We start from the raw sequence: 10,648 nt of genomic DNA, 5'->3' as shown, positions 1-10,648 counted from the left end.
TTTTTTGAGGAAGTGGTCTGTTGTTATGTGTTCTGCGTCTGTGGGGTTGGTTGAGGTCATCTTGGGCTATTGCCGTTTATGCTTTGCTACCTGAACTAGATGGTAGGATGAGGTAAGAGAGTTGAGAGATGTTGTTTTTACTTTCTGAACAGCTGAACTACTGTATTTTTGGGTTTCGTTTCCATGAAATGGAACCGGTGTGAGCCCATGTTGATCGGAAAAATGATACAGCAGATAAAAGACTACAAGATACAACAAAAAAGCACACATGCACAAGGAGACGGCACACTCGAAATTGTGTTTCTTCAAACCCACACCAAGCTACTCTAAATTATAATTACAGGAAATAAACCTGTACAAACAAAATAGCCGGTCCAAAATACGTTTACAGCTACAGGGGCTACAAACCGAAAGACCTCGAAATAATCGTGAGGCAGATGTCTGTAAACCATGTAATTTTCTACAGTGCAATGAATGTGGATGTTTATGGGGGTGATTTACATCTAAGCGATCGGACAATAATATTGGCACCATGTGAAATTAGCCATGCTACACATTGTCGTTGGCCGGTCTATTTGACCATACAATCTCTATCTCTAGTGTTCTTGAGCCATCCTTACCGCCGTCATGGCTGAGGCTGAAGAACCCACTGTAAACTCCCTCGGTGACCACTTTGTCGATCTGGATGGTTACTCTTCCGAGGGTTGACTGAAGCAAAGGGTTTGAGTTCAGATATAGGAGACTAGAGACAAGAACCAACAAAAAGGAATACAAATTAAGAAGCTGCTACACCATACCTTTCCAAATGTATTTTTGCTTTTGCACAAGATGTACAACTTCTGCCCTTTTGGGGGGATGTCGAATAACCAAGTGAATCCCTCGTTCCATACCGGGCAGATGCTCTGGTTAACCAGCTGCAATCAATGCAAATATCAACAACCAGCTATAAAAACATATCAACTACTCCCTCCGTTCCTAAATATTTGTCTTTCTAGAGATTTTAACAAGTGACTACACACGGAGCAAAATGAGTGAATCTACACTCTAAAATATGTCTACATGCATCCGTATGTTGTGTCCATTTGAAATGCCTAGAAAGACAAATATTTGGGAACGGAGGGAGTAGAAAGTAAGTATGTATATCTAACAAATATACAGTGATATCCACTTTAATTTATTGATATCCAATTCCGAGACCTTGTTCTCAATCTTGCAATGATCATTTCACAGAATTACTGGGTGCAGAGCAACATGTGCATCATAGAATGAAATTAACGTACATCATGGAAGAACTTACCTTGGTTTGCCTTGGAGGACCATTTCCTATTTGCAGGCAACAAAATGCATTTGTACTCCCCATTGTCTGTTTTAAATTATTCCCACGTAAGATGGTCACGGTCAAGCAACCAGGCAGGCAATGCAGTAAGCTATCAGCTCTGTCATGAAAACTGGGAGGACAGGTCTTCATAAGCATCTGTAGTACAGGTATGGCCTCAGCTGAAATAAGAGACTGGGCCTTAGCAATGTCTTCATTCATCTGGGGCCAAGATTCTTTGAGCAAGCAAAGGGTGTCTAGCACACTCTCTTGGGCAGCCTCGTTTCCATCCTTCAGGGCACAAACCAGATGGGGTATGCACAATGTTGCTGCCTCAGAAAATCGGACCTTTCTGAAGTTGCTGAATATCACATATATGGTCCTCAAAATAACTTCATTGATAGATGATGTAGAGAGCAGCTCTCTTTCTAAGGCAGCTGCAAGAAATTGCAGGTTAGATTACAAACATAATTGTGAAGGGATATTTAGTAATTGCAACTTCATTATTTAATGCATAACACATCTGATCAATCACTTGGAAGGGTCAGATAATGATTGATAGCTTTGCAATTGTCGGGCACAAATCAGTTTTAACTGAGATAGAGCCCATCAAGGACAAAAAGGATGACAGAAAAGATGTTTTATTTTCAAAGCAGAAGGGTACAGCAATTACAAATGAACATGAAAAGCAGGCAAATGAAAAAAAAAATGATTCCGGCAGAAGGAGCAGTGACTAACCAGTGAGAGAACGGATGAGCTCGTTAGATACATATTCTTGAAGTGTATGATTTGAAAAAAGATGCTTGATTAGCAGAGCAGCCTGTCCTGCAATATCTACATTTGGAGACAGAAGCAACTCCTGTACAACCAAAATGCCTCCAGCCTCCGCAACAGCACGCCTGTTTGTCCTGCTGTGCATCACTAAGCTCTGGAGTGCACAAATAGCAACCATTGTCATATCATCCGTGGGCTGGTCCTCAAGTAGGCTTACAAGAGCACGACAGGCAGATACAGAGTCACTTGCTCTTGCAAGGGCTTCATGCTGGAAAATGTCACCTAGTGCAAGAGTCACCAAAAACTTTGCTGCCTGATTCTTTGATTGAGGATCTAACAGGTACTGTGAGAGAGGAGCAATGGAGTGTTTGGCAACTTTTGTTTCTCGGACCCTTGAATTGTTTATCAGTGCTTCAAGCAATCTTGCTGCAGATTCCTCACAACGATGGCTCTTAAGGAGCTCCAACAGTGCACGTACAGCCCCAGCCTCAGCCATGGCTACAGCACACCGTGAATTGCTTTTCTCTTGCACAAGAAGAGCACCGAGAGCTATTGTGACAGTACTCTCCATAGTGGAGTTCAGTAATCTTACAAGCACAGCCAGTGAGACTTTAACATAGTTATCAGAGCTATAACGCAAAACATTACATAATACAAGTGCTGTGGACTCCCATAATGCTTGACTTGGCTGAGGGTCATCCTGGACAATTACCTTTGAAAGTTCAAATATTCCACCTGCATCTGCTACAGCCTTGGGCCAACTCTGAGATATGTTTTCAAGTGCTTTAACTGCAGTTTGCTGTAAGCTCAAGATACCAATACCAGCAAGCTGCACCAGAGGGACAACTGCATTTTTTGTAGTGATATCTTGTTGAAAATGTTCCTGTTCCAGAAGATGTGATAGCACCTCAGTGCCAAGTTGTTGGATTGCTTGAGAGGGAGATTCAAGAAATGATATTAACGGCTCAATAATTTGACTAGGAGTTGACTTCAACGCTGCTAGACTCTGAGGTTTCTCCAGAATATTCACAAGTGCTTGCAATGCGCTGTGCTGGTCCCACATGGTAACGTCAGGGCGACGTAATAGCAAGAAAAGTGGCTCCACCATTTTTGCAGCAGCGGAACTTTTAGCAATGCCACTGTTGTTTGTTAAGATGCGAAGTAACTCAGCAATGGATGAGCTAACAGAAACAGGAACATCCAGAATCATATCAAGCGCATGCTCTATGATACCAGCTTTAACCATGTCAAGTTTGCAGTTTGGACGATCCTTGCCTAACTTTATAAGAGCAGCAATAGACGCCTCTGACAATTGGTAGTTTGTCCCAGGAACAAAACTAACAAGAAGATCAACAACTTCATTAGTCGCAGCAATCTCTGCATTGTGCTCTTCATCCAGTAGTCTGCTCAGAGCACAGACAGCTGGTTCAACAACCAAACTAGAGCCTGATGACATCAATGATATCAGGGGGCGAAGACATTCTGTGGCAATTGGTGATGCCCTTATGTCAGAGTTCTCAAATAAAACATAGCAGAGCTGAGCAGCATCTTTCTTAAGCTCTAAGGAGGAACTGAAGGATAAAATTTTATACAGGCTTTCAAGTGTGTTGCCTTCTACATCAAACATAGCTGAAGCCTTTGAGATATTGCCAGCAGAAAGTTTGATCAGAGCACCAAGTGTGGCTTGCTGTTCTATTTCAGTTCCTGACTCAAGCATGTCAAGTAATGGTTGTATAGCTTGCCTAGCCACTTCTGTATCTCTTATACTCTCTGAATCAAATAAGTTCTGCAATGTCCTTGCTGCACTAAGCCTAGAATTTCTTGAGCCCAACCGTAAGACAGCTACAAGTTGATTCAAAGTGCTAAGTGAGGATTCATAGTAAAGCAGATCAGGATTTTTGTATAAGATCCCTAAGAGATTGATAATGGCAGTTTCAGTCGAGTCTTGTGGGCTTAAAGATAAATACATGGTTAAAGCATCTAGAGCTCCAGCCTCCGCCATAGCAACTTTATTTGTTTCGCTACCTTCTGCTAGCTGAGTCAATAGGTGCAACGCAACCAGAGGTGCTCCTGGTTTGTCTGCCATGGGTTTAAGCATATCCACTAGCAAGGGAATGGACCTTCGAGCAGTAGCACCAGTACGAACATCCTCAAGATCAAAAAGACTTCTCAATATTATTTGACTTGGATTCTCTGCCAACTTGAATTCTTCAGCCATTGTAACAAGGTCTGGCATACCAGATTCTATCAGTCCAATCATGGCTATAGCACCCACAACTGCACCAGAATTTGCTATAGCGAGCTGTATACTTCTGCTTCCAGTGCAAACCAGGCTAGCCAGTGATTGAGCAGCAAAGTACTTGTCAATAATCTCATCAGATCTTAGTAATGAAGCTAAAGAAGGTATAATTCGCACTATTGCTGAAGATTGAACTACCACTGAATCCTGAAATAAAGTAGCCAATAGAAGGGCGCAACTCCATACACTCCCTGAATCTTCATCGTGTTCCTGTAACATGAAGCGTTATTTAGAGCTTCGAATTTTGCATGGGAAAAGAAACGGTAAAATATGGACAGGTAATGGAACTAAGAAAACAAGTATTAGCCAGTTGACCACATGTTAAATATATTAGGACCATGATACTTTTTTGCTTGTTCTCAACTCCGGTTGGATAATTAGGTACTAATAATGTACAACGTAATTCGTGCACAGCTGTATCTCATTCTAACTCTAGTACCCAAAACAAATGGTTCCAATCTGGAGTCTATCGGAATGTAAAGGTCAAAAAAGGAACATATAGACTGACTAAAGTATCAATATCTTGCAAAGTAACTACAGCTTATCTGCAGGATGTATCACTGGACTTCTATTTATCCCAGGTATTGCAAGCATTGGTGATGAATTTATTTTTATTTTTTAGGTTAGGGTGATGAATTTATTTTTTGTGTAAGCAGTAACTTCATATGTGCTGATGAATATATTTTGCTGATGCAAGTATATACTGATCGACAAGCTCATCCTGTAGTAGCATGTATAAGGTTTAAACAGCAAGACCCACCCTTACGAACAAATTGCCGCAACAGACTTGGTTTGGGAACCAGGGACTTAATTAGAGTTGAGGGAAAAGCTCGTTAATCTGCCGAATGGGGTTTGCTCCTCGGTTCGGAAAAACAATATTTGCCTAATGGATAGGTTCAAAAGCACTCATTATGCTCAAATTTGGCTCCAAAATAAAATGAGTCAATTTTAGTGAAACACGATTGCACTTCGTCTCAGCTCGTTAGCTCGACAACAAAATTGGTACTGAACAATTAGAAATTAACTAAGATGAATAGATGATATGAAGTGAATCTGCCTTAATTTCAAAAAAAACTCAATAGATGATCGTATCCAACTAGATCTAATTATGATGTAGCTTGGGGATCATTCAAGAACTTAGACTCCTAAAATTGGCAACAATGAGGTATTTTAGGGACTCCTAAAATCTTGGACCCAAAAAGAGCAGGCTAACTCATAAAGGAGCCAGGTTAAAGTAATCGATGCAGAACCAAGAAGTGCTTGGTCCACAAAGATAGCATTTATGTTGATGTATCCCTCAACTCAAACAAGCATAGCATTTCAGCTAAGTAAAAGCTTAAATTTATCATCCAAGTGATTGCAGCTGAAGAGATAAGAAAAATGTAATAGCAGCACAATGGAAAATAGAGATTAAAAAGTGAAACATGCACCTGTCGGCTAGCAGAGTGGCTAGCAAGTTTATCAGAAACAATGTCAACACCACCAAGATCCATAACAGTAGGTTTACTCCTGGGATGAGAAGAACAAATTAGTGAGAGCAAACGTGCAACAGTTTCTTCCAGAACCTTCCCCGATTCAGGCACATCCAAAACATCCTGCTCACAATTGAACAAACTCTTCTCTGTGTAAGGTTTCCAGACTTCAATGTCTAGGGATGTTGAAGTGGAATGTTGCTTCAACATATCAATGAGTGCAGATATTAGACTCTTCAAATGTCCTGATGCTTCAAGAACTTCAATTGAATCTTCTCTGTTGTCCTTCAATGCAAATATGAGGGTGATTGCACTGGAGATTCTTATTTCCATGTTTGTCGATTCCATAACTCTACTGACAAGAGAATCAATGCAGCCTTGACTTCTGTTTATGTGCTCACTAAGCAGAGAAGATTGGTCCTGACATAGCCTTGCAAGAATTTGAATGGATTTGCCTTGAATAGGGGGGAGCCCAACACTGATACAGCGGACCAGAGGTTCTAAACTTTCTGGAGCTTCCAGAAAGGCAGTCCGCAGAGGGGGGCTAAAATGAGCACCCTCCTTGGTCATCACCATCAATGCAAGCACGTCCAGGGGATCCAAGCTAGTGACATTTTCCAAACTGATACCAGATAAACACACCAGCAGTGCATGAATTATAAAGCAGCAGAGTGAGTAATCTGGAAAAACTTCACAGAGGGGGAATTGGTTGAGCAAGTGATAAAGTGACCGTGAAGCACTAATTTTGCCATCTAAACTCCCCTCCTTTAAGACTCTAGTCAAAGCTTGGACAATATTATCATCTAGCGCTTCCTTAGCAATCTGGGAATCTGATAAGAGATTTGCCAGTGCAGCAATTGCCGCTTCAGCCGCATCAATGGATGATGTCTTGGCCATCTCTATGAGAGGTTGCACGTCACCTTCAGCTATACATGACATCTTGTTCTTCGACATGGTATTAGCCGAGCGCGAGAGTGCTCCTAAAGCTCGAGCAGATTGTGTTGCAATAACTTGATTTCCACTTGTCAAAAGCTTCATGCATGGCTGAACAATTTCATCGGTTGCTAAGATGTCGCAAATATCCTGACGCATACTGAAAATATCAGCCAACACAGTTGCAGCACATTCCTGAGATTCTTCATTTGACGAGTCAAGAACAAGAACAAGAGATCTAAGCCCTTTATTAGCAGGAGCTCCATTCTGGATTAGATCTCTTTGAGGAGCCAGCACAAGGACATGCCCGAGAACTGTAATGGCATGTGCCTTTGAGCTCACTGAGTCACTGAGCAGCAGTGCCAACAGCTGATTGATTGTGGCAGAATCAGCAGACCGTATAAGCACCTTGAGTGCTTTGACTGACGCCTCTTGTCCACGAGGACTGTCACTCTTTAGAAGCCAAAGCAGCGCCAGAACAGCACCGGCACTCTCAACACATGCCCTGATATCGTCACTGTGACAGCACAAGTTGCATATGATATGAGCTGCATCCTCCTTTGCCCTTTGAGATCCTGTTTCCAGTAGTTGAACAAGTGGAGGGATGCCTCCAGCAGCTGTTATTGCCCACTTACTGTCATCTACTTCATCACTCAAGATAGCTAACAAAGAAACTGCATACTCCTGATGCTGCTCACTGGAAAGTCCAAGTAATGATATTAGCAACTGAACTCCTTCTCTCTTTCCAAGAGCATCCCACAATCCAAAACCATCACAGCACAAGCTAGTTAAGGCATGAACAAGATGGTCTTGAACATCGTCGGAAGCCATAGTGACCAGCCCAACAAGAACCTTCTTTGCATTTGAGTGATCAAGTCTGCCAGAGAAACATGCATTTGCATATAGACTTGCTAAAGCTTCAAGAATACGATCAAGCAGAAGCTTACTGTCATGGGATTTTAGGAGCACAACCAAAATGCTTTCTATCTCAACAGGATCAAAGAATTTACCATCAGTGCCATCATACACCATCAGCGTATATGCAAGTGCTCCAAGAATGTCAGCAAAGGACACAGCTGACCGGGGTGATTGGCAAAGCTCTCCCAGGTAAAGCAACAATGAAGTGGTTCCACCACAAATATTTGATAAAGCACAAACAGCATGGCTTTGTAGAGAATGGCAGGTAACCCCTCGCATGCACTCTTTTGAGGGCGCTACAACAGCTCCAATCAAAACAGGGAGACCACCTGCATCGACCACAGCTTTCTTTGCAATAGTAGACTTGGAAGATAAGGCCTCCAAAGCATCAGCTGCACTTTCACGAACAGCAATGTCATCATCTCGATTCAGAAGCTGAAGTAGGGCCTTAACAGCCCCAGCAGCTATGATTTTGGGAATGCTATCACTGAAAGCAGAGATCAACCGTGCCAAGAGGGAAGCAGCATTTGACTGTGAAGCAGTATTCTTGGATGAAAGAAGGCCAGTAATAATTTCTACTCCACCCGCTTCAAGTGTGGCCTTCCAATAACCATCTTTATCTCCACAGAGATTTCTTAAAGCCCCAGTCACAAAGCCCTCAACTATTCTATCTTGGCGTGACTTAGGATTGAGCAAATCCCAAAGAGTAGGCACAACGCCTTCTGTCACAAATATTTTCATGCCTATGTGATCATCCGAAAGACCCCCTGAAGACACTTCAAAAATAGCCTCAGCGGCAGCCTTCTTTGCTTCAGCAGATTCAGACTTCAAGAGAGAGAGCAAGGGTGGTATGCAACCTCCTAAGAGAACCTTGACACGCAGGTCCTCTTCCTTGCAGAGTGCACTAAGCAGGGCCGCAGCATTTACTTTGGCTGAAGATGTCCCGCTTCTAAGGATAGATATAAATAATGGCATGGCCTGAGAATGGCTACCTATCAAAATCCTTGCTTCCTTTTTCGCCTTGGCAAGTTCAAGTAATCGTTTGATTGCCACTTCCTTCTCTGGTAGTGATGTCACGCTACCATGTAGCTGCTCCAGCAATCGAGCAACAGTGGACATTGCACTTCCAGGATCATCAACTTCTCCAAGATTACATGCTTCCCTATATAGAGAATAAGCAATAATAATTAAAAATTATGAATAATAAAGAGAGGACTAAAGGCTTAAAATGAAATGAAGGGTCGCTAGACGAGGATATAGCAACCCAAAGAAAGCTAAGCTAATTTCGCAAAGCAATTGATTCCATGAAAACTTCCAGTGTAATAAACATAATAAAAGAACAGTCAGAAAATTGAGATCTTTTTTTAACAGTGAAAATTGAGATCTTTTATACCTTGATCTAGAAGATGAAGTGGATGGTGCAGGTGAAGTAGGGTCTCGAGAGTCTCGAGGTTCCGATGAGCTGGATATCGGCATGATTGAACAGCTACCGACGTTTACAACCTTAATTGTTTTATATGTCCTCCTACAAGACAAACTGAAAGTATTCAACATAACAAAGTAATATTGCCAGCTTGTGTCATCAATATTTCAAATTAACTTACATTATACCAAAAGGGTGGAAAGATAACCACTTATATGATATATCATGTGGATACCAAGATAATAACATAATCATGTTAATTTAAGAGTGCAATATTAGAAGATGTACAGCCTGATAGCCATGGTCAGCAGATCCAGTTCTAACAGCAAAAAAACTAAGAATATACCCATCACCTATTAGTTCAACATATAAATGAAATGTTGTGAACGTAGTGATAGAGAGTAACCTAAGCTATTGGAATTTTAACTCATATTTCATTCTAAATTTTATACTGGATTCGCATTCTCACCAAAAAAATGTCAAATGCAAGATCAGAAACCAAAGTCTCTGTTCCAGGTAATAGATAGGTAACAAAAGGATGATTAAACCAGCGTCAGGTTTCAAACGATATGACAGCAAAAGTGGTCTTAGATCTGAATAGGTATCAATTTTGAACTTATTGCAACAGATCATACAAAACTGACTGCAGTTGCTCCAACAGGAAAAGACCAACAGAGGAGTGATGCATATTTCGATGCGCGTTCGAGGAAAAAAATATTCAACTGTAGCTGATAAAAAGAATTCCATTATGGTCACCATTTCATGGATCCAATTCAATGGAACATCCAGTTCAAAAGAAAAATCAATGGAACATCAAAACCACAACCGCAAGTACCAGTGCAAGCCCCGTCCCTACCTCCAAGACATGGGGAAATTCAGATCCCAAAAAAATGGTACTTTCCACCTATTTAACTGCCAAAGATGAAAAATCGAAATTATTGCGCGTGATCTATCATCCTATCCCCAAATTCCACGCAAGTATACTTCAGTGGCGAGATTCCTTGCACGCCTCAGCTGCAATGACACCTACCGCGTGTGGCACGCACTTCCAAAGTCCAAATGCATATAGCAATTAGCTCCAAACAACCCTAGCAACTGTGTCTAGCTTCACGAAAAAGGTGTCTTCCCCAATTCACCAAGTTTGGGAAAGGACGGCCCCCAGCAGCAGAGGTGTTGCAAATGCAAAAAAACAGCTGCAGACCAGAGCTGCCAATGCACGGGGATAGGGACGACCATACTAGCACTAAACGAGTTTAAGACAACCGTGAGTGCAAAATTGTATCATTCCACGTGGTGGGGAGTTGAATTACTCCTGAAAACTCAGTAGAGCGTGGCCGCCTCGACCGAGCATTGTGGCTGTATATTACACAGATCATGACCCAATGAAAAGCACGCCGTTTCTACAATACCGTAAGATGAGACCACGGCCTTCAAAACATGACACTAATTAATAACAAAAGGCGGATGAACAGAGAAACAGAAGAGCGGGTTCCGAAAGAATTCCTCGAGAATAC

At 41.8% G+C, this 10,648-nt stretch overlaps 1 protein-coding gene across 1 annotated transcript in view; it reads right to left on the bottom strand.

The window, feature by feature from the left end:
• Positions 1-292: 292 nt before the first annotated feature.
• LOC119295280 (protein CELLULOSE SYNTHASE INTERACTIVE 3-like) overlaps positions 293-10,648 on the bottom strand; it is an 11,076-nt gene continuing 720 nt past the window's right edge. The window contains exons 2-7 of the mRNA XM_037573679.1: positions 9,105-9,236; positions 5,819-8,873; positions 2,054-4,598; positions 1,298-1,752; positions 798-914; positions 293-708 (exon numbers count right to left, since the gene is read on the bottom strand). Coding sequence (XP_037429576.1) covers positions 550-708; positions 798-914; positions 1,298-1,752; positions 2,054-4,598; positions 5,819-8,873; positions 9,105-9,187 — 6,414 coding nt within the window. The 5' untranslated portion in view covers positions 9,188-9,236 and the 3' untranslated portion in view covers positions 293-549. The remainder of the gene's footprint in view (positions 709-797; positions 915-1,297; positions 1,753-2,053; positions 4,599-5,818; positions 8,874-9,104; positions 9,237-10,648) is intronic.

The sequence above is a fragment of the Triticum dicoccoides genome, chromosome 4B, assembly GCF_002162155.2.
Source record: "Triticum dicoccoides isolate Atlit2015 ecotype Zavitan chromosome 4B, WEW_v2.0, whole genome shotgun sequence".
Classification (NCBI taxonomy): Eukaryota; Viridiplantae; Streptophyta; class Magnoliopsida; order Poales; family Poaceae; genus Triticum; species Triticum dicoccoides.
Note: the sequence above shows the minus strand (reverse complement) of the source record. Positions and strands in the feature narration are given on the sequence as shown.